Raw genomic sequence first — 23,958 nt, 5'->3', positions numbered from 1 at the left:
AAGTGAATCGTAACAGAGTTTTCACTACTCTCTAGTCTGCCAGAGAAAATTGCTGCTTCAGTTTGTGGGTGTGTTTATGCAACCCTACACTGCCATTAGTGTTGTGACCACACATCGCCTGCCATAACAGTACATCCATATTATGTGTGTTTATATCTAATATAAGCCAAAGAAGAGACATAAGAGGCAATGTGGATTCATGTCTTACAGAATGTGTCGCCAAGTTTAGTATTACAAAGACACAGAAACAAACGAAAATGCACCTTTAGTAATTTGTCATTGAAGGTCGCATGAAAACTAGAGCATAGGGACTCACTCCTCACATTCTGCACATCAATGCACAAAGCTGTACATCTCTTTCAGTCATATATATTTTCTACTTAACAATAACTTAGCAATAAACCTGATTCTGATTCTCTTTTCTGCAATACTACTTTTTATCCTAAAGAAAACTGGATTATTCTGTTTAGAGATCAGTTTTACTGCAAAGGTATGAATCTTAACTATAAAGAAGAACTCCTGAGTTGTCGCCTAGATCTTCTCGTGATTAAGCAAAACACTGTCATCCTACTCAGAATAAAACCAGAGGAGCTGAGCGGAAAAAAGGCCAGAGGCAGACCAGTGAGGAGTGAAAACTCAGTTAATAGTTTCCCTATACATTTTATTTACTCCTACAGAGCTCCATAGCCTGCTTGCCAATTTTAGAGAATAAAGAGACTTGCCATCAGTACTGGTAAGGACAAAGATTTCAGTCTGGTTCTGTTTCTTGCCACCAACTGCTTTGGGGAACCAGTGTAGGTCAATGGGGTAAATGTCCTCTGGCAATCTGACAACCAGATTGGTCTCACTCGTCAGCAGGTTCCACTTGAGGATATGGTGGTCCTCACTGCATGAGTACAGCTCATCAGCTGTGGTCCAGCCAACACAACTCACAAGTTCCTTATGTGATCTGCTGTTAAGGAAAGTTATCAAGTGGAGTTATTAGGGTAGGTATTTTAGTTGTTCATATGAAATGCCATAGTAGCTTCTGCAATAAATAGGGTCATCAAAAAAAAAGAATGAACAGATTCAAGATTTGGTACGGTAACTTAGGTGTTAGGTTATTACTACAATTATATCATTACTTCTAGTAGATAGATAGAACTACAATAATAATGGTACGTCAGGAAAGTTTTTGTTACATAAAATATATTTCAGCTGCACAGAAACACAAATACAAGGCTAGATAACTAACGACATTATAAAAAGGATATGTTTGGGTTCTTGTAGCAGCGATGTTTTCAGTCTCATGGTGGATGTTTGCTCTGTTGATCCCTAACGTTACACGAACAAGAAATTGTCCGTTAGTGATAGTAACTGTCATTGTAAAGCTTCTTATATCAGATTAATGTAAAACCAACACACAAGAAGAAACACTATACAGGACAAAAACCATGAAACTATTAACCCTACCCCGTAAATTAGGCGAGTCAGTTGTTGGCATGCTCTGGTAGCTGAAACTAGCGTCTGCAGTTGCTACGGTACCTGCCACTGTCGCTAACGTGAATCCTCAGATGTCCCCGAGTCTTGTAACTTATGCTAACGTGAAATTGGTTGTCTGGTTAAACCAGACATCGTTCTGTCGTTTCCGAGTTTACTGTGGGACAACCAGCAATTGCATGCGTATCATTTACTCCTGCAAAAGTTGCATGAAGAGTCAGAACGGTACAGCGTAAGCCTACCCATCCCGAAATGTGTCGCTAGCGTTATCAAGGCTAACCTTTGGTAGCCATTTAATCTGGTAATCATAAACAGCTTGAAAAATACGTTATCGCGAGATTTGCAAATATCGCTTCTTTGAAAATAGATATTTTGACAATGTAAAACTACATTATGATATCTGTTAAAACAAATGTATTTAATATAACTCATTAAAATTAAAAATACACTAACATTAATAGTTGATCCATTGAACAATATTTCCTGAAATGCAAACTATTCTTCCGGGTGGGACTTCCTTCTACTGTAACCAGGCAACCGTTTGAACATGTAGAAACATTAGGTTTTGAATTTGACAAATAATCTTAAATAACATATAACATTGTACAAAAGTATTGTTGCTTTCTGCGTGTTTCGTCTGGTTGTTTTTGTCGTATGATTATCGTTTGTTTGAAACGAGGCGGAGTTGGCTTCGTCCCCTTTTTTGAATTTCATGTTTTTTTCCCTTGCCCTTTGAACGTTCCATGGTACCTTGCGTCAGTTTGTAACGAATTTGGTTCGCCAGCACAGTTTAGGCGCCATTTACAAGTTAGGAGAGCGAGTTGGAATGACACGGGGCTGAAATTTTGTGGAATATATTTGCCAAACTTTGGACTAACGAATTCTTCTTTTTTTCCGAAATCGTGATTTGGGTCAGAAAGGAATACTCTTGACAGACCGTGTCCGTATTGTGGAAGGTACATAGAAGCATTTTAGCTGAGAGTAATGACTGGGTTCCGTCTATTTGCTGAAATGCAAAACGTTAGTTCCAAACCAGAACCAACATTAACAACACGTTAACTTTAGTTTTAACATTAGCTGCGGTGGAAAACGTTACCAATACTCCGGAATGTAACGACAGTCGCTTTTTTTGCCTTATTACATTTAACGTTAACGCAAATAGGCTTTTCGTAGGCACACACACACCCCTAACCGTAAGTTAACGTTACCGTTAACATGCAACTTTTCCGATTGTCTAACTTTAAGATAATGTTAACGTTAATCTTACTGGTGGTTGCTAAACTTTGAGCTACAAAACATTTGTCTAGTTAACGGTGACTAAGTTAACGTCACTTCAGTTAAGTTTACTTAAGTTAAGCGCCCCTTTCAAGTCGTATAATGCAAACTATACGTTAAGTAAGTTACAGTTAACGTTACGGTGTTGCGTCTGCGTTACAGTTCCACAACGCAGATACGTTTGCAAGTCACAGTTAGCCATTACGTTAGCTTTAGCCTTGCTGCGTTATGTATGATCACATAGTTAGCTAGCCTACGGCAGCTACGTTAACTTAACGTTAACATTAGCGAAGTAAAAATAGGACAGTAACGTGGACACTTTTTTTTCTTAATATCCGGTGGCCACGCTAGCTGTACAAAATCACTTATTTGTCAAACATGCGTTTAATTAACGTATAACGTTACTATCAGTCCAACGTTACCATAAAGTTAAATTCCTTATTTGAATGTGTTTTCCAATTAACGTTAGCTAGCGAGTTAACGTTAGGTCGCCCCAGTGTAACGTTACACCTCCGCCCCCAACATAAAAGTTGAGGGGATTAAAGTTAATATTGGTGTCATTTTGAGACCTCGATCAATTTAGGACGCTGTGTCCGGAGAGCTGCGTCTATTCAATGGCCACATAACATAGGTTAGGCTAAGAGCTGTGGGGAGATTATTTAGCTATTTGCATATTAACTGAATTTGTTTTGAATTGTCGTTACGTTAACCTTATTTTCCTGTTTTACCCAACATTGCAAGGGTCCTTAACCGTTCAACTTTGTGATGCTCAAATCAAATAGCTATGTAAGATGCAGAAGGGTACTCAAACGTATCTGTCACATGAGGAGGCCATTATGTTTTTATACTGTTGTTTGGGGTTAGTGAAAGAATAGCATCTAATTCGTTACAATCATCACGCAGATTGGCAGCCTGTTCCGTGCCATCTCTTCTCACGTTATTTGACCAAGAGCTTTTTTAATAACTCACTTTGTTCAACTCAAACTTTACTAATGCTGTTACTTTATTTACTGTTGTAAAAAACTGTTACCATATGAAAAATATACCGACTAACTGTAAGATGGGCGGCAGTGAGATCAGACTGTGGTAATTATTTCAGCCTGACATCGGTAGCTGCGTGTGACCGACTTAAAGTGGAGCTGTGAGATTGACAGGCACAAAAACCACTCATAGATATGCCTTTTTTACCAATGACCCCTTCAGATTTCAAATCATGCCATCTAAAACTGCAAAGAGCTCAACTGCCTCCGCCAAGCCAAGAGGGAAAGGGTCGCAGCCTCGGGATGACTCCGAAGACGAGCTGGATGTACCCCATCAAGAAACCAAATCCAATGGCCAAGAGGAGGCACCGCCGACAACTGGCAAGTAACAAAGGGTGTTTTGGTGTCTGAATCTAAATAAGTTGTGTTCACTTAATGGCGTTGCGTGTATTGCTGTGTTGGTAGTGGCCAATTGGCACAGCTGTAGAGCTTTTTTCTTACTTAAATCTCAACACGTAGTTAGAATGGCCGATATATTTTTTTCCAAAGTGTCAGTCATCAATAAATGTCTTGTGATTTTTGTGATGATTTTGATATCGTCGAGTGTACTACTTCCCCGGATCTTCTCAGCAAATGAGGTAATTTATTTGAAGATAATGAAGTGTTTTATATAGTAGACCAAAAGGGTGTTTGGCTTAATTCTTACAACTTGACGATTTATAATTTGTATAATAATTTGAATGCGAAGCTTAAGATGCACGTAAGTATTAAGTGATGTTTGTGTTCTATAGAATATGTTGAAATGCTTAACTGTGTGTCTGGCTACAAGAATTAGATTTACAAACATCGACCCCCATAGCTTGTTTATGCTTGTGTGAGCACAATAGATTTTGGACAGGTCGTTGTGGCTTGGTGTGATGGCAACATAATCGTTTTTACGTTATACATTATCATCATTATCATCAGTCTGTGTTGTGAGTGCAGTTCAGCATGAGTGAAAATGTGACGCTGATGATCGAAATGCACACTTTAGTTATTTATCATCGACGAAATGAATGTGGCGCATCTACTCTCACGTATCAACGCTTCTCGTGGAGAGCGTTTGTATAATAATGTGGGTTTGTTCATAAGCGGCCATGGTCGCTTTCTCTTTTTTTCTTCTTCCCTGGGTTGGCTCTTGTTTTCAGAACAAAGAAAAATAACGTCTGTCAACTTTCTCGGGAGTCGTTGTTTGACTGCTGTTGTAACTTGCTGCCAGTGTTTTGTTTGTTTGTTTTTTTGCTCCTCTACCCCTCCCCCACGCACCACTGCCCCCCACCTGAAACGACTCGCGCAGAGGAATAAAAGTTGTACTTTTTTCTGTGCCACAGATCCGTCTCACGGGGAAGCTGTCGAGGCGGTTGATAATCGAAGTTTGGAGGAGATTCTCAGTTGCATCCCTCCACCCCCGCCCCCAGCAATGACCAATGAACCGGGCGCTCCTCGCCTGATGATAACACATTTAGTTAATCGCAACTTTAAATCTTACGCAGGCGAGCAGATTCTGGGGCCTTTTCACAAGGTACGACCAAACATGGTTACAAATGTCAACCCTGTGTGGGAAATATTTGTGTGCTGTGTTAAGCTCACAGATTTACTACTATTTGTAGTGTTTCTCAATTTTATTTCATTTCTCTTTAATTTCATATTATGCAAATGTCAAACACAGTTGCCTTGTGTTGTGGTAGACACAAACAAGTACAGAAATATAAATTACACCACATTAAAACATTTATTTAATTTTTGGAAAATATTTTTTTCAAAGAGGAAAAAGTCGCACTCCTCCATTTTGATTTAGTGAGTTTATCATACAAGGGTTAGTGATCTAGTGATGTGCTGACTTTTCCCTTAAATTAAGATTTTCATTAAATTTTACATTTTTACCTTTTTCTGCTCCCCTCATTGCTCTGTAAATATCTGTATATTAAAATAAATGTTAACTACACCCACTTGGAATACATTCACTATCTCAATCTTACTATGCTTAAATGTTAATATGTGCCTTTTAATGTTATGACATTTACATTATTTGTTTGTGGATGCAGTATATATTTATATAATTGATTTATATAATTTTTTACATCTTCTCTCTTCTTTCTCTCAGCGCTTCTCATGCATCATTGGTCCAAATGGGAGTGGGAAGTCCAATGTGATAGATTCGATGCTCTTTGTGTTTGGATACAGAGCTCAAAAGATCAGATCGAAAAAGCTCTCAGTGCTGATTCACAGCTCTGATAAACACAAAGATGTGCAAAGCTGTACTGTGGAGGTGCATTTTCAAAAGATTATTGATAAGGTATATATGTATCTATCTATATATCAGTCACACAGATACCTTCTACACACACTCCGGCCTCTCCTAAATTAGAAATATTTACCAGTGGACAGATTTTGTTTTTCCCTCAAATTTAAAATTATTTATTTTCTATGCTCATGAGGTAATATTGCTACATGATTATCACACCAGTGACTAAACACAGACTCAAATTGATCATGAAAGTTACAACTAACACCCACACATACCATAGTCAATTCAGAATGTGCTAGAATTGATTCCTGTGTTTTTTGAATAATTTTTAAATGTGTTATTTAGTGACTAGGCTCTACTTTATTTGAATATACTGTGAAAATTCAATAAAATGAGTGTTTGTATTAAGAGACAAATTTTTTCTGTTGTATTAGATCACAAATTACTGTGAAAACTGACTGTAGTAAAAATAACTAGAGTTTATCATGTTTCTGTATTTGATCTGCTGCAGGGGGTGCAAGTCTTGCCTTGCCCACTGTCAAATATAAGCCTTTCTGTTTGGTCCATTAGTTCACAATAAATTAAAATCAGTTTGCTAAATTAGTGCCATAATTCTATGAACCCTGCCAGCTTTACAATCTGCCATTTCTGAAACTTAAAAATATGTTTTTAAGGAGTGGTGTACACAACTGAAATTATTTGACTTGCTTCTAAAATTAATACATTTTTTAGGAAAATGACTGACTCTTTTGCATTGCAGTTATATCTCATCATTTTAACTAACATGTAGTTGTTACAACTTTGTAAATGTAACATGATGGAATAAACTTCAGTATTGATATTGTTTATTTACATGGCAGTGTTGCTGGCCTTGTTCTGTTGTGCTTCTTCTTAATTGTTTGTACTGTGTAGTGTTTTTCTCTAACCACCCTCAGTGGCTTTGTCAGTATTATGAGTATTATCATTTGATGTGTAGAGCTACGTGAGTTTCTTCTGAACTGTTCTTCTCTAAGCTGCTCTGTGTCTTCTGCCCCTCCCCCTCTGAGCCAGGAAGGAGATGACTACGAAGTCATCCCCAACAGCAAGTTCTATGTTTCCAGGACTGCCAACAAAGACAATTCCTCAGCCTACCATATCAATGGCAAGAAAGCCACATTCAAAGAAGTGGGGGCTTTACTCCGAAGCCATGGTATTGACCTAGACCACAACAGATTTCTGATCTTACAGGTAATTTTACTTTTTTCATGTAATTTCCTCGTCCACTTCTAACTCTGCTTTTTTTTTATACTTGCTGTGACCATCCCATTCTGTCAGAGATTTCCTGCTTTTCGTTCTCTGCCCATTCCCCAGTCCTCTTTGAGTCAAATGTTTCATGGCTACCTTAAGGCCATGCCTGTCTGTGGTAATAACCTGTTGCACTGGAAGTGGAAAGGAGAGGATGTGTCCTCTGCCAGCCCTTAGACTGCTATAGCAGCGCATCATGGTTTGAAACAATGTGGAAAAGGTGCGAACCATTATTTGCTGCTTTAGAATTTTAAGGAAAAAAGGCAGTTTTCCTCATAAATGGGCCAGCATGTAAGTGGCTGTAGTTGAACAACTAACTCAGATTTTTGGATGGGGTTGACCCTCCTTTGGGGACAGGTTGGACCTCCCTTCCCCTCCCTTTCCCATGTACCTGCCACGCTTTAGCAGCACGTAAATATTGGCGTGTGAGAATAGACCCCAACCCCAATATTGGCAGTGCTGCTTCAGTGTGACCGGATCAAACACCCTCCATTACCATGGCTTAAATATTGGTTCAACATTTTGTTTGTGTGTTGTTGTTTTTTTTACTCCCACTGTGAATGTAATGCATTTCTGTATATTTTTAATTATTATTTTTCTTGTCATATTTTTTTAAAATATTTTTTTATTTATTTAGCATTGTGTTGCACAGTTTGAACCAGTCCACTAGTTACACTCCTACCCCCTGTGATTGTAATACATGTGTGACCTGCCCATTATTGCTGATTGCCCCAAGGCTTATGGGGCAATGACTCATGTCGAGGTAATGGGTATAACAAAGTGACTTATTAAGTCTCTGTTGTCCCAATTTTTAAATTGAATTTGATTTCATTATTTTTACAATATGTGTGGTAGTTTCAGGTGAACATTTAGTTTCTACCCTACACTGGTTTTGTAGTTAGGTGCTTGATTGTGTCCTGCTTGCCTTTTTAGTGTGTGTGTGTGTGTGTGTGTGTGTGTGTGTGCGCGCGCACATGTCCATTCTCACTCTTGTTGGATGTTAGATTTTCAGCTCTCTGTTTATGATATGGCTATGGGAGAAGACTTTAGCTTGTTCTCCAAGGTCACTTTTCTAGGCTTTTGGCTAAAGGGGAAACTGTCTATTTTGTGCATTGGTCAGAGTACAGGATGACGTGGGATTCTTCCCCTTCCACTACTGGCTTCTCTTTTCTTTCATACCAAAAAATAATATGTGTGCTCCATTTGTTTCCCCTACATATAAATTAAACATAATTTGAGACTTTGTTAGTTTTTCCTATATCTGGACTGAATTTGTGTTTACCTTGAATTTTACTGTGTAGCAATATTGTTATTCTAAGCAAGTTTATCTAAATAAAATAAATAAATAAAAATGAACACATGTTCAGACAAATGTGATTACACTGGAGTGTTTGGAGAGAACTTGGGGGCAAGTAGTATACATTGGAAATTCAACCAAAGTGTAGCTACAAGAAGTCAGCATTTGCATGCTATGAAAAGCATTTGTTTTTACATCATTTTAAATTTGGTTAATTATAATTTTAACACAAGTCCTATAATGGGTAGTGATTGTTGGTGGGGTGGTGAAGTGATGATGATCTATTACCATGGACTGTGGATATTACAACATTAATACTTGTGTTCTGAAACGTGTTTAACATGTCTGGTAACACCATTTACTAATTTGTCAAATTGAATTATATCCATTATTTATGAAGAAAATGTTGTTCAATCTTTTCATTTTCTGTTCTCCTTTTGTTTTGAATTGCTGTAACAGTTTAGCCTCAAAGAGAATCTCTAGAAATAATGACTGCATTTTGTGCCAAGTTGTGTGTGTAGCAGACCAGCATTATTGAAAGTCTAGAAATATGAATTCAGTTGACCACATATCTTAATAGTGAGTGTTGTGGGCATTTTTTTTATTACTACAAATTAAATGGGGGGGTTGTTTTATTAGAACTTTTAGCTTTGTTTTCTGTGAATGATTGCATACATTTCTTGTCCATGTGGTGTTCTGGACTGTAACTAGGGCGAAGTGGAGCAGATTGCCATGATGAAGCCTAAAGGTCAGACAGATCACGATGAGGGCATGCTTGAGTACCTGGAGGACATTATCGGCTCCTGCCGCCTCAAGGAGCCCATCCTAACCCTGGCCCGTCGCATTGAGCTTCTCAATGAGCAGAGGGGAGAGAAGGTGACATACACTCACACATAATCTGCTCACACAGCTAACCAACTTTGCTTCCTGTGTCCTGACTTCATTTGCTGTGCTGTTTTTATACAGTAGAGGTTAGTGTTGAAAGAGGTTTTTGTTTACGTATGCATGTGTTGGGAAGTTTTTCATGCACATATCCGAGATGAAAATTATACAGTTTTTAGTGTTTAACGAAAGTATGTCAGATTAGTTGGTACTTGGGTGGGCCAACAACCCCAGACATGATTCATGGCTCTTCATTGAAAACGTTTTGTGCACATATATTTATAGCGATTAGAAAAAAATTAATGGTATTAAAACTTTTATTAAAATATGTATGTGGCATCAGCAATCGAGAAACTTTAAAAAATGCTGTACTTTTTTTTTTTTTTTTTTTTTTTCTTTGTTTTTTTTAACATGTCACCAATGCTTGTGATTTATGTGTAGAAATTGTGTTGAAGTTTTGTCACCTGATATTAACTACTGCAATATGTTTACTATCCTAGCTAAACCGAGTAAAGCTAGTGGAAAAGGAGAAGAATGCTTTGGAGGGAGAAAAGAACAAAGCTGTGGACTTCCTAACCCTGGAGAATGACATCTTTAAACACAAGAGTCAGCTCTGCCAATATTATGTGTGAGTGCACCAGCACCGTTTCTCTGTTCCCTACAAGACCAATGAAACAATAATATAACCTCATTAAATTTCAGTGTAGACCCAACAGTAAAAGGAGAGAAAAAAATCTGTTCAATGAATGCAAATATTTATTAATATACTATTTTTAAACTTTAATAGGGGCACCATGACACTTTTCTGGTGTCGGACCCCATTTTCTTAGCTTTATGTGTAAATTATTAAATTTTCTGATATCTCTTTGCCATTAGTCATGATCTGCAGAAACGTATGGTGGATAAAGAACAGGAAAAGCAGAAGATCTTGGAGGACACCAAAGAACTCACTGAGAAAAATGCAAAGATATCGCAGGAGACAGAGAAAATGAACCAAGAGCTCAGAAATGTGGAGAAGTAAGGCATTTTGTGTTCATGTTCCTTTTCTTTCTTTCCATTAGCCAATGTAACATGCTTAGAAGGTTACTGTCTTTTCTGCTAAATCAATAATGTTGTGGTTGTTGTCAGGGCATCTCTTGCTCTGAACATTTCTGTTTAGAGGCAAAATTCCAGTTCAGGTCTGGAAAAGCAACAGTAGTAATTTGTGTGTCCTAAAATTTGATTGTTCCACAAATGGCTGCAAAAAGTATAGAAAAAGTGTTGTTCTCTTGCCAAAAAAGGGTATAAACTTGACGTTCTAGATGCCATAATTTTGCTATTTGTTGGCTTCGGTGATCATAGATTTTTTTTATTTTTTTTTTAAACTGACAAAACTTCCTTGAAATGAAAAATGGCAGAGCTTTACTGTGAAGAGCTTGCTGTGTTATATTATAGAAACTGACTCTATTATTCTTTGTATTTTTCTTTTTTAGATTCTTATAGGTTATATAATATTTCAGTAAATTTTTTTCCATGATTGACCCAGTAAAAATGATGTTCCTCCACCAGGAAACAAAACAAGCTCAACAAGTACATTGAGACCCAGAAGGAGAAGTTCACCCAGCTTGATCTGCAGGACGTTGAAGTGCGTGAGAAGATAAAACACTCAAAGAGCAAGAACAAGAAACTACAGAAGCAGCTTGAAAAGGACAAAGAAAAGGTGTGTTGGCCTTTAAATTGTGTCCACTATTACACACAGTTCAGTGACTTAATTAAAGTTGTTATTACTGTTTGCTACTATGCTGTAGTTTTGATTATTTCACTCTGATAATATCACAGTGGGGATTTGCAGTGTTCAACCAGACACATAATCTGTCAGGAGAGCGTAAATGTAGCCATTTTATAAGAATTTACAATACTTGCACTAAATCAAAGCAAGCTAGCACCACTGGTATGACACTCCAGTGTTACTCTGTTTATTTTGTCCCGTGGCCAAGAAAGAAACATGGGCACTAAAAATACAATTTCCGTTGCTTATAGAAAACACAAGGGCTGTTTTTTGAGGCCTAGAGAAAAAGACATTTGTCAAGGCATTACAGAAATTTGCACATAAGTGATAAACTACAATTTAACTGCTATCTGTGCCTTATTTATTTGGTTTGCAATCAAATTTTGTTTATGTTTTACAATTGTAAACACAACAGTGTACAATGTGTGTGTTTTTAAACTTTGGTTCATTTTATGTTGTCTACATTTCAATTTCAAAACCACACATAGACTCTACAGTCATTTCCTTGAGAAAGAATTTTAAAAAATGTTTAATGAAAATCAACTATACTTTAAGTTGTAAGGATAATTTGTGTAAAAAAAAAAAAGTCAGGCAATGTAGTGTTTCAACAAAAAGCCTTGGATGGTAGTTGTTGTACAGTGAAATTGGCTTTTGTACAAAGAGATTGTGAAATTTTGCTACTGAAAAATTATGCTGTCATTTGCAAAAGTGTGTGCTTTCATTTTTCATACTTTTTCTTTCCTTGGGTAAGGAGAAATCCCTGTATTTCTAAATTATTAACATTAGCCATATAAGGGGGGGACCTGTTGACTTGAAAATCAAATTTCATGGCAGGAAGGGCTATCTGCCTTAAACTAGCCACTAGGGGGGTGTGAAGTAACACACAAGTTGATTGTTAGAGTGTGTGCCTGTTGATAGCCTGTTCGTGCTCTGTTTTACTATAATGATGTTCCTGTCTTTTAGAATGTTTCTCTAACTTGCGCACTTACTTAAAAAACGTTTTCACACAAACCTGGAGCTGAGAGTTCCCTCGTAACTGTAGGTATAGCTTCTCATCTCCCTCTCTGCTGTAAAACCCCCATCTGCTCCACCTACAATGGCTATGCTCTGGAAACGACTTGGTCAGAGGCAGGCAGACCTCTGGGGAGCAGTGTTCTGCTGTGTGGTAGTCAACTATGGCCTGGCTTGTGTAACACTCCCAGCAGCCACATTCACATTTCACCCGCAGTTAACCCTACAAAACATAGACTATATACCACACCACTCCTTGCCTTGTTTCAGCCCTGCCAAGTGGCAGACTGTTGTGCCAGTCTTAACCAGGGCTTGCTCAGTGTGTGTTTATAGTTGATTACAGTTGTGTGTTTTGGCCTGTTTCTGAATGTGTAGCACAGCTGCTTGTAACTGGCACTGGTAAAAAAAAAAAAAAAAAAAAAATACCCTACTGAATCCATTTACTTTATACCTCTTGTCTCCTAAAGTCTTCACTGATCCCTTTATCTCAACATCTAATTTAAGAGGTAAAGGGCTATTACTCTGTGGTTGGTTGAAGTGTGTATTGATAGATTGTGTCCTCAAGTTGAATCTAGACAGATGAAGCCACCATTGCTTAGAATCCAGAATCGGACACATCTCATCTGTTTTTGGATGTTCTCCTGTCTGGCTCGTCTTTTAGCTGGAGGAAGTGCGCGGTGTACCAGCCAGCAGCGAAAAGGCCATCTCTGAGGCAACAGCTCGCAAGGAAGAGCTGGAGAAGAAAAAAGTGAAAGAAGAAGAAAAACTTAAGGAGGTGATGGAGAGTCTGAAGGAAGAGACCAGCGGCCTGCAGCAGGACAAAGAGGTATGTATACATATTGGTATTAGTTTGTTGCATGCATTTGTTCAACTTTCGATAGTAAACATTGTGCATCGTTTCCTGTAAAATCTTCTTTTTGTGCTCTCCAGACCAAAGAGAAAGAGCTGATGGAGCTCAGTAAGGCTGTAAATGAGACCCGGTCTCGTATGGACCTGGCTCAGTCGGAGCTTGACATATACCTTAGCCGCCACAACACAGCTGTGACGCAGCTCAACACGGCCAAGCAGACACTTCAGACAACCACTGACACACTGCGTGAGCGACGTGCTGCCATCAAAGACCTGGAAGTCAAAATACCCCAGAAAGAACAGGAGCTTAAGAAGGTAAAACCAACATTGTTTTTAGATGGTACTTTGTTAAGGCAGGATTTACATGGGACATTTTGCATCTGTAAAAATAAGCAACTTCTGTTGAAACCACTACAATTCCAGCTGTACTCACTACATCTGTTGCGTATTTCTGCCCAGTAGATTGTGTCATTAGTGTGAGCTTCTCCTTTAATTGCTCCTCTCTCCCTCCCTTTTTTCCCCCTCTGCAGGATGAGGGAGAGCTGGGGGAGCTGATGAAGATGGATAATGAGACTAGAGAAGTGGTAAGGGAAATGAGGCAGAAGGTGGATGAAGCCAAGAGCTCTCTATCCTCCAACCGCAGTCGAGGAAAAGTCCTGGATGCCCTCATGCAGCAGAAGAACAAAGGCAGAATCTCTGGCATCTTTGGACGATTGGTAAAAAGCAGTTATAATATATAAATATACAGGGTTACACAGCTACAGTTTCGTTTACGATCATCTATGGTGTGCACAACAGATTGAATTTCATCATTGCTATATTAATTATCAACTCCACCTTTTTACAAGTTTATTTTATTTAACATTTTAGCATTCAGTGTCTAGACTGGAAAGCAGAAGTCTGTAATAGCTGTATTATAACTTATTTTTGTGCTTGTAGGGAGACCTGGGAGCCATAGACGAGAAGTATGACGTGGCCATTTCCTCTAGTTGTGGTGCTCTTGACAACATCGTGGTGGACACCATTGATACAGCTCAGAAATGTGTTACATTCCTCAAAGAACAGAACATCGGGGTCGCCACCTTTATTGGTCTTGACAAGGTAAAGGTCATTATACTTCAATCAAGAGATTGCAAACCGATGATTTTGTCTCTTAGAGGCTAGTTTGGTTCCGCCTTTCTGAGCTCCTTCTCATTCCCCATTACTTCCTTTGCTCAGATGAAGGTGTGGGAGAAGAACATGGCTCCTATTCGCACTCCAGAGGACAGCCCTCGTCTCTTTGACATGGTGCGAGTGAAGGATGCGAGTGTACGACCAGCTTTCTACTTTGCCCTAAGGGACACCTTGGTGGCACAGGACATGGAGCAGGCCACAAGGATGGCCTTTCAGAAAGACAGGCGCTGGAGAGTGGTCACCCTGAAGGGACAGATAATCGAGATGGCTGGTGGGCGGTCATAACATAACATTTTTTTCTCTAGCTCATATACTTAATGGCTCTCTCACTGAAGATAATAATACTGGTCTGGGTTGTGCTGCACAGGAACCATGACTGGAGGAGGAAGAGTATTGAAGGGCAGAATGGGTTCCTCTATTGGCACAGAGTTCACTCAGGAGGAGGTGAGTGCAAAACACACACATAAAAGGTTTGTGTTAATCGGATGTCTTTGAGTAGAAAGTTGGTTCTAACTAGAATTATATGAAAATTTCGAGCATTAAACACTTTCTTTTTTTTTCTTGCATTCTGATGAAATTTCTGCACCAGTTAATGGTGATTTTTATTATTTTTTTTTTTTTTTATTTATATAAAGAGAAACACACAATTCAGGTGGCAGATGACTATTCAAAATCTATAACCTAACTATGACAGAATATAAGTCAGTGCAGCCCTCAGTCATTCTGTGCTGCTATCAGATCTGTTTCTCCTGTAGATCAACTTATTTAATATCATCCCCGCTGTTTCATGATTTAGTCTTCCCTCCTCTTTGTGTCTTTGTTTGGGGAAGTAACCTCTTTAAATGTGACTGTGGCACCTTTTCATCGTAGTGATAAATCATTTCATTTTAATATAGTTATAAACTGTTGGACTTTAATAGCTCCTGTGTTTCAGCAGAATTTCTGCTCATGGTCAAAATTTTCTGCACATTCAGAATCTCTCCCACACATCTGTGTTCTGTCATGTCCAGAGAAAAGACAGGATATTACCAGACTAATGTCATCATTTAATGAGAAGTCTATCTGCCCAATATTCTGCTGTGCATTATGTTTTTGATCCGCTGGTAGTAACGTTATTCCCTTCAAACAGTTTGTCCGACGCAGTTTGGGATTGCATGATGCATGTGAAACTGAAAGTAACTGAAACACTTTTTTGATCAGAAATCTCATCACAGATCCTGTTAGAAAGGTTCAGATGTTGTGTTATTGTTGCCTTATGTATCTGATAATAGTCATATTAATAGTCAAATGGTTTTCTAGTGGAACATACATTAACTTCAGCAGCTCATAAAGTGCAGCTCACAGTCCCAAACAGAGCAGGCTGTGCTTCAGTTTTTAGATGTTTATGTTTCAAAACTCTACCAGCTACGTTACCACTCCTCACAGCTGTCTGGAATCACAGCGCGAGAGGTGCAGTTGATTACTCTCTTGATTACACACTAGTAGTACGCCGGTGTGGCATCAGCTGGGCGGAGTTGATTCGCTGTGTGAGTTTAATCTTATCAGTTAAACATTTGTATTTCGCTGTGTGAGAAAATTAATGGGTGGCTTGGCAGCGGGTGAAAAATGTCATTTGCGTGAGTCTCGCGAGACAGCTTTTTACCTGATGAGAATCCTTGTCACAATTTAATCTCATGAAATCTCGTCACACACCTAGTCCTAACTGACCTAAAATTTAAAGCAGTGCATATTTGGTGCAACTTTTAGCTAATTTTTTTTCTAGATAGGAAAATGTTTTAAATAAAATGTTATGCAACAAACTTTTTCAAAGAAATGGATTAGATTTCTTCTTGTTACCGATTTTATCCAGAACTACTGAGACAAACTATAAGGCATCATCATTAAGTTCTAAGTATCATAAAACGGTGATGTTATTCACTCAAAGGAGGCCTTATAATTTTTACTCCAAGTGGGTGAAGCTTCATAAATAACTTGTAATTCCTGTTTGGCAGTAGTATTTAAGTTTTACTGAGCACATTTCCTAGAAGAGATTTTGAGATGCTGGATGAATATGGACCCCGCTATCAGATAATCACCACAGCAGGCCATTAGTGTGGGACAGTGGTTCTCAAAGTGGGGTCCTAAGGGGTGTTCCCAGGGGTACCTAGCAAAAAGGGGAATCATTCATTTTACCTATAATTACATCCATGAGTTATACAATGGCAGACTATGACTATTTGGTCATGGGTTTCATACACTTTCTGTAATGAAACATCCAAAAGCAAAAATCCTATCACAGGGATGAACCTGACACAAAATCAGATGAAATAGAGCGTCTGTGGCTAATTTGGTTTCAATTTAGGTGTCCTTGGCGTGAAATCGTTGGAGAGCCACTGGTGTAGGAGAGATGATGATTTTCATGTGTTTTTTGCAGCTTGACCGTATGGAGAGCAAGCTGAATGAGAAAGTGTTGAAGCTGCAGGGCTGCCAACAGAGAAGGCTGCAGCTTGAGGAGAACGTCCAGCGCCTGGGGCCACAGCTCAGAGATATGAAGAACACTCTGGAAAAATACGCCAACAGCATGACTGTACAGCAAATACGCCACTTCCTTTTCATTCACTGTGAAACAAACGTTTCGCTCTCAGCAAGCCTGTGTGACTGAGCATTTTCCTCCTTTCCTTCCTTCAGAGCCTAGCTGACCAGGAGGCACACTTGAAACTTCAAATCAAGGAACTTGAGGCCAATGTGCTGGCTGCTGCCCCAGACAAGGCCAAACAGAAACAGATGGAGAAGAGCTTGGAGGCCTTCAAAAAAGGTGGGATCCCCCTGTAAACTGTAAAGGGTTGTTAAATGTTGAAAACATCATTTTGTAAATGTTCATTCTCATGTCAGACTAAGTTGTGATTGTGTGAAAGTACACTTAATCTGTCTAACTCCTTTCTCCCTGTTCTGTCCCTTCATTACCCTCTCTTGCTCTCTCAGATTATGAGGCAGCATCCAGTAAAGCGGGGAAGGTGGAAAGTGAGGTGAAAAGGCTCCACAACCTGATTGTAGACATCAATAGTCACAAGCTAAAGGCTCAGCAGGACAAGCTTGACAAGATCAACAAGGAGCTAGATGACTGCTCCTCCACCATAACCAAGGCCCAAGTGGCCATTAAGACAGCTGACCGGTGAGGAAACAATGCATGTTTTACATTGTTCACACACTTGTTGAGCCATTTTTAAGCAACTAAGTTTGACTGTATTTGTTACGGTATCTGATTTAAATTGTATATGAAACTGTACTGAAGTCACACAATTATTTAAAAAAACAACTTGACATAATGTTATCAAGAGGAACACACAACTGTTTTTATTGTTCTCTGCAGACCTTTTAGTCAGTTAAGACATTTTAGTCATTATCAGTACCTGGTAATAACTACTGGGGTTCTGGGTGTAGTTAAAATCTGCATGTCTGACTCAGCAAGGAAGTAACTCTGTAGTTGTGCCCAACACTTAAGGATGCCAACATTTGTGTCAGGTTGTACATCACATATAAGTAACATCAGCATACAGGAATGCTCACTAGACTCCTCTCTTCCTCCTGTTGTTGTCATTGGTTTCTTTGAGATCAATGTTGTGGTAGCAACTAAAACGGACATCTAGTAATTAGTATCTGTAGCTGGAACATTAAAATTGATCATGTGGGCAGGACAGCCAGCCAGGCAAGCAGTCTGCTGGAGCAAAGCGACGCTGGTGGCTGCATGTGACTTGGTTTGTTTGGCTTGAGGAGCTGTCCAGACCGTTAAGAACCCAGTGGAGATTCTAAACGGAGATGTAAAGAGGCAGCCTGTGTGAACGTGCCTCTTCCTTCATGTTAAATACAGCCTTGATACAGTTTCCCACTAGGGATGCAACAATTACAGATTTTGTTGGTACGATTATTGTCAGAGAAATAATCACGGTTTCACGATTATTATGCATTAATTAATTTCACAACACTAGTAATGACTTAAGTTGATTTTTAATATTTAATTTCATTAACAATTATATTTCTATAATATGTAAGTGTTATTACTATAAGAGGAATATTAACTTTTATCCCCCAGGGGAAATTGTTATAAAGGAGGGGAATAAACTGAACTGTTACTGTGATCGACTCTCATCCATACAAGTTTTAGTGAAAATGAGAGAAAGAAATTGAGTGCAGTGTTAACTGATATGCAGTTAATTGGTAGCCTATAGTCCTGAAAGTCTATAAGCTCCTGATATATGTTAGTGTTTTAGTGTTCAGTGACTCAAGGTCTTGAGAGGACTACGTCTTCCATAATGGCCTTTTCAGAAAAGAAGCGATTTGCACTGGAAGCTGCTCAGAGCTAAAGTTCAACTACTTTGACTGCAGCATGCGCGCAAGCTCGCCGTGCGGTGCACGTTGTTCAACGCAGCAACAAACCAAGCCATTGAAAATAATGGGCCTCATAGCGCAGCGGAGCTGTCGTTGCAGTGGGTCTGAAAGTTTACATCTGTTTGGTTTGTTTACGTTGCACTGAAAGCTTGACTCTCATCGCTACGGCATCGATTGTAAGTGACACATTTATATTTAATTCCCTACCAACTTGCTACGTTATTCAATATAATGTATTAGGCCTAAATTTATTTGGGCGTGCAAAGCTAGGTGGTGATCCCGCAGGTGCTGCATCAAGTTTAATGTAATTATTTGCTGTTTTAGCAGGAACCTTTTAACGGCAAGTTTTTGAACATGTGATCAGTTGTCTTCAGTAACGCGCTGGTCAGTCTTAGTGTAGCCGAAATGCTCCCACACTGCCGACATGAGCAGTTTCTTTGGTGGAAATAAAGCTTCACAGTTTGGCCCCTCTGCCATAGTTTAGCCAGTGTACAGTAGCTTCTGATAAGCACAACACTTAAGCTGGTGCACCGCTCCTGTAACTTTGTTTTATGCAAGTTGCCACAGTTTCGTTCCGTGCAACAGAAACACTCGGTGTAGCGGCGCCTTTACGATTAATTAACCGTGACGTTTTAAAGCGGGTTAATAGTGAAATCCGGTAATCGCTGCATCCCTATTTCCAACTCACTACTGTTCTCCAGCAGTGCTTCCACCATAGTTAGAAGGGCAAAAGATCTTTTGTTTTGCACAAACTTTGCAGTTCTGTTCATAACTGTCCTGTAATGTTTGAATGGAATCAACATGGAACTTAAGAGAGACATGTCTGCTCTAACCAGGTTCACTCTGAAATCCTCCATTTTGGCCTTACATCCAGACTAAGCCAGCCCTTTTCAAATTCTGAGATGCATTTTATTGCCTCTAATTCTTCCTGTTAGTCGTTTTTTTTCATGGCAAGTGTTATCATTGATCTGTATTGTGTATTGACTTCACAGGCGAATCATATTAATTAGAGTAGGGTAGTATGTATAAGCTCCATCAAATCACTACTTTAAGCACCTGACAACAGAAATGGATGTGCCTTTGGCTAAATTGAAATGTAGTGTAAGTGCACAAGATGAGACAAAATAGGTTAATCGTGCTGAAAGCAAGTGTAGTATGTCCCATCAACACCATTTCTGACCTGATAATAGCTGTAATACATGTGGTTTTGACAATGGAAAGTGAGGGTTTACCATTTTTGCAGCATTGCAACATGTAGCTCACATTACTCCTCCTGTGTAGTTTCAGAGTGGGTTAACTGTGATAAATATCAGAAGTTCAAAAGTTGAAAAGCGGTTACTGACCTGAGATCCTTGTAACCATATAGACAAGATGGTTGCTCTTCAGCAGTCACTCTAGTAGTTTTGTTTTGAAATTATCAGTAATGTTTCACTCAGACACACTGACCTCACTAACTGCTACCCTGACAGAGGCTAATATCTGTGTCTTTCGCTGCCCATGTCCCCTCTGCAGCAACCTGAAGAAGTGTGAGGAGAGTGTGATTCGAGTGCAGGGTGAGCTGGAGGAGAACGAGAAGTCGATGGCTGAGCTCACAGAACAGCTCAAGAAACTGGAAGATGAGGCTGGGGAGGTCATGAAGGCCTGTCAGGAGGCTGAGGTTAGCACTCTTTATTCACTTTGTGCTCATTGTTTGTTTTTGTTTTTTCTTTACAGATTTTCACAGAACATTTCCAGATATATTATGTCAAATATATCCAAAAGTAGTTTCCTGTTCCAAGACGACATTCTTGACAGCAGTTTATTATAAATCTGGTCTTCTTGCAATGCAGATAGCAAGGACTGCATCTTGTAATTTGAAAACTAAAGAGAACAATTGCTGATTACTCCCAAAGGAAAATACAATAAACTGTTATGAGTTTAGTTACTCTTTTTAATTAAAGTGTTTCAAAGGTGCTGCTGTCCTGTATTACAGCCTGTCAAAACATTTTAAGTATGCAAGTGATTTACTATTGTATATCTGTGGGGATAATTCGTAATTATGACCCATTTCTAGGTTTAGTAACTTTTTATTTTATTTTTTTTGCTTTAGCTTTGTAAAATCTCAACATCTAAATTTATTGTAAGTAAATTCTTAAATAAGTTCCGCTGTTTTTGTCTTGTCCTTTAGGCTGCACTTCCTGAGGTGCAGGAGCAGTATCAGGGGGTGTTGAAGGAGATAAAGTTGCTACAGCAGCAGGAGCACGCACTGCAGGAGGAGTCCCTCAGTGTCCGGCTCCGCATTGAGCAGATAGAAACCACCATCACTGAGCACAACAACAAGATCAAACACTGGCAGAAAGAGGTGGGTGAGGAACGGCGTGTGTGCGTGCGAGTGTGAATTCAAGTACAACTTGGGTTTTATTTTTGGAACTGATTTTAGGAGCTTTTGGTAATGATAACATTATACTTACCAAAGCTATTGTTGAGAACAGGGAGCTCAGCTATATTGCTGAAAACTGGATCAACAGGGTAACTGACACGGGCAATAAATGCTTCATGTATGTAATGTTTCTGTTTATGTTGTTCAGGCCACCAAGCTGTCCCTTCATACCATTGAGGACAAGCCAGCAGAGGAACTTCCCGTTCTTACTTCTGCTGAACTCGCAGAAATCTCAGAGCCCAACGTCATCATCAACAAGATCGCGGCGTTGGAGACCCAGTGTGCTCAGATGAAGCCCAACCTCGGAGCCATTGCAGAGTACAAGAAGAAGGTATGCACAAATATGACCAGGGATCCTTCTCTCTAACTTTAGCTGAGGTTTATAAGTTTTGCCATTAATCAACAGGGTACCCGCAAGGTCTTAAAAGTATTAAAAATTCTCAAAATAAGTAGTTTTCTTGACTTTTCCTAGGATTAAATAAATGCTGTTAACATAAAAAATGTTTTTTGTGTATACTGTTACAATTGACTACTTGCATGCCATCTGACTTCCTGTCTGGAGAGGGGTGGGGGCACTTACGACAAAATACGCATCTTTTTAATTTTATTTTATTATAGTGAACACACACCTCACAAAGCTATTGTGTGTTTAAAAATCTATGCGAGTATTATTATAATAAAGTGTTTTATTAAATTCAACAAGGCTACTTGGTAAATCTAGGGCTTAAAATCCATACTGATTTTCCATTATATTCTTTATACGTTGCCAGTATGGCCGCAAAGTTGGCTTTAAAGTGTTTTGGAGAACCCTGATCAGTCATACACTGGATGCATTTCTTCAGTTTACAGCAAATAAACATAAGAGGCGCATTTCCTAGTTAAGTTTTAGAGTTTTCAACTAAAAAAAAAAAAATTAAAGGGAGCCATGCTGGGAGGGTAATTATGAAACTATTTTGAAGTTATTAAAAAGGAAACTTACTCGAGCAACGATTTCAACATGTGTCACTGCGTTCTCAGGAGGAGCTGTACCTGCAGCGTGTAGCTCAGCTGGACGAGATCACTACAGAGAGGGACTCATTCAAACGCGGCTATGAGGACCTGCGCAAACAGCGCCTCAATGAGTTTATGACTGGTTTCAACATGATCACAAACAAGCTGAAGGAAAACTACCAGATGCTTACACTGGGTGGCGATGCAGAGTTGGAGCTCGTGGACAGTTTAGACCCTTTCTCTGAGGGCATCATGTTCAGGTGAGGAGAAAAATAGTTCAGAGACCAACGGCGCATTAGGTGGATTCTTGTTGATTCAAAACCTTGTCTAGATATAAATCATGTCCTTTTGTTTAAGCAATGGTTTTCTGTTTCTCACTGTAGTGTGCGTCCACCAAAGAAGAGCTGGAAGAAGATCTTTAACCTGTCAGGGGGGGAAAAGACCCTCAGCTCCCTGGCACTGGTGTTTGCTCTGCACCACTACAAACCTACACCGCTCTACTTCATGGACGAGATAGATGCTGCTCTTGATTTCAAAAACGTCTCCATTGTGGCCTGTTACATTTATGTGAGTGTGGATGTGTGTATTAGGCAATAAGACAAGCTGCATGGCGAAGTGTTCAAGATCTATCACTTTTAAGTTCAAAGTACATTTTAGTAGCAAGATGTTGTAACACGAAGTCATGAAAAGCCTAATTAGTGGCAAACACCTGCTTAAGCCAGTTTTAACTGCCGTTTCTGGTTAACGTTCTTTCTCAAACAGAGAATGGGGGTGTGGTTAATAGTCAGACGTAATACATTACCAGTGTTCACTAACGATATGCTGTGTTAACATCACTACACTGTGTATTAGTTTAGTACACTTCACTGTCTGGCAGGAGTAGCTATTACTTAACCATGACAGAAACTAATGTGCGAGTATCAGCTGTTATCAATCATACAGTCGATGGTCCTGTCACGCACTGCAAACGATAACTCCCACTACGTTTTATGGTGCGCTTACTTTACCGCGGGGGTGTGGTGGGTGCCTCCGCCGATGCATTGGTGAAACAGCCGTCAGTAAAATGCATGTTGCAGACTGTATGTAAGACGGTGGCAGGTTAAAGTGCGATGTGTTTTCTGTCATCTGTCCTCCAACACCGGCACGCACAGATGCCATAATGAAAATGAACAGCACACTAAACCAAGAGGAGGAAACTAAAAAAATAAAATGAAGACCCTCTGTTAGCCAATCCAACGAAGATTAAAAATCAAGGGCAACTGGACTTGGTTGAAGATACTGGAAGACGTTTCGTCCCTCATCCAAAGGACTTCTTCAGTTCTGACTGACTGGCAGGGAAACTCCGCTATTTAACCTCAGTGGGGTCGTTATCCCGGGTCATCGATACCGCTGGTTCGTTAGTGTTCCTTATTGCTGTGACGACAGTCGTTAAGACTACCTGTGGCCAAGACTGAACGACCATCGTTGGTATCTTCACCTGAGGCCAATAGGTTACGTTTGTTGTTTGTTGGATGGTTTGAAAGAGGTGTCAAGGAAGCCATCTACACCAGGGTCGAGAAGCCGTCATTGAACAGAGGAGGGGGTCTACGCCACCACTTATCCCCCACTTACAATGCTGTCCTTTCATCACTTCCCAGGAAACTCAACAAACGTAACCTATTGGCCTCAGGTGAAGATACCAACGATGGTCGTTCAGTCTTGGCCACAGGTAGTCTTAACGACTGTAACGACTGTCGTCACAGCAACAAGGAACACTAACGAACCAGCGGTATCGATGACCCGGGATAACGACCGCACTGAGGTTAAATAGCTGAGTTTCCCTGCCAGTCAGTCAGAACTGAAGAAGTCCTTTGGATGAGGGACGAAACGTCTTCCAGTAGCTTCAACCAAGTCCAGTTG

At 39.6% G+C, this 23,958-nt stretch overlaps 2 protein-coding genes across 4 annotated transcripts in view; one reads left to right on the top strand and one right to left on the bottom strand.

The window, feature by feature from the left end:
- Nucleotides 1-2,876, bottom strand: part of ift80 (intraflagellar transport 80 homolog (Chlamydomonas)) — a 40,897-nt gene extending 38,021 nt beyond the window's left edge. The window contains exons 1-3 of one of the 2 annotated variants that reach the window (XM_046073101.1): nt 1,525-2,876; nt 1,254-1,314; nt 723-944 (exon numbers count right to left, since the gene is read on the bottom strand). In XM_046073101.1, coding sequence (XP_045929057.1) covers nt 723-944; nt 1,254-1,290 — 259 coding nt within the window. In that variant the 5' untranslated portion in view covers nt 1,291-1,314; nt 1,525-2,876. Of the gene's footprint in view, nt 1-722; nt 945-1,253; nt 1,315-1,452 lie in introns of both variants that reach the window. The other variant, XM_046073100.1, reaches the window with a different exon arrangement.
- Nucleotides 2,213-23,958, top strand: part of smc4 (structural maintenance of chromosomes 4) — a 23,287-nt gene continuing 1,541 nt past the window's right edge. The window contains exons 1-23 of one of the 2 annotated variants that reach the window (XM_046073098.1): nt 2,213-2,435; nt 3,958-4,115; nt 5,105-5,295; nt 5,878-6,069; nt 7,072-7,248; nt 9,314-9,478; nt 9,985-10,112; nt 10,361-10,501; nt 11,033-11,183; nt 12,925-13,089; nt 13,194-13,427; nt 13,643-13,828; nt 14,052-14,213; nt 14,331-14,556; nt 14,653-14,729; nt 16,699-16,851; nt 16,953-17,079; nt 17,247-17,436; nt 20,163-20,307; nt 20,818-20,991; nt 21,218-21,400; nt 22,087-22,319; nt 22,443-22,626. In XM_046073098.1, coding sequence (XP_045929054.1) covers nt 3,968-4,115; nt 5,105-5,295; nt 5,878-6,069; nt 7,072-7,248; nt 9,314-9,478; nt 9,985-10,112; nt 10,361-10,501; nt 11,033-11,183; nt 12,925-13,089; nt 13,194-13,427; nt 13,643-13,828; nt 14,052-14,213; nt 14,331-14,556; nt 14,653-14,729; nt 16,699-16,851; nt 16,953-17,079; nt 17,247-17,436; nt 20,163-20,307; nt 20,818-20,991; nt 21,218-21,400; nt 22,087-22,319; nt 22,443-22,626 — 3,732 coding nt within the window. In that variant the 5' untranslated portion in view covers nt 2,213-2,435; nt 3,958-3,967. Of the gene's footprint in view, nt 2,436-2,649; nt 2,673-3,957; nt 4,116-5,104; nt 5,296-5,877; nt 6,070-7,071; nt 7,249-9,313; nt 9,479-9,984; nt 10,113-10,360; nt 10,502-11,032; nt 11,184-12,924; nt 13,090-13,193; nt 13,428-13,642; nt 13,829-14,051; nt 14,214-14,330; nt 14,557-14,652; nt 14,730-16,698; nt 16,852-16,952; nt 17,080-17,246; nt 17,437-20,162; nt 20,308-20,817; nt 20,992-21,217; nt 21,401-22,086; nt 22,320-22,442; nt 22,627-23,958 lie in introns of those variants that run through there. The other variant, XM_046073099.1, reaches the window with a different exon arrangement.

Source organism: Micropterus dolomieu, linkage group LG17 (assembly GCF_021292245.1).
Source record: "Micropterus dolomieu isolate WLL.071019.BEF.003 ecotype Adirondacks linkage group LG17, ASM2129224v1, whole genome shotgun sequence".
NCBI lineage: Eukaryota > Metazoa > Chordata > Actinopteri > Centrarchiformes > Centrarchidae > Micropterus > Micropterus dolomieu.
This window is presented reverse-complemented; position numbering and strand designations above follow the sequence as displayed.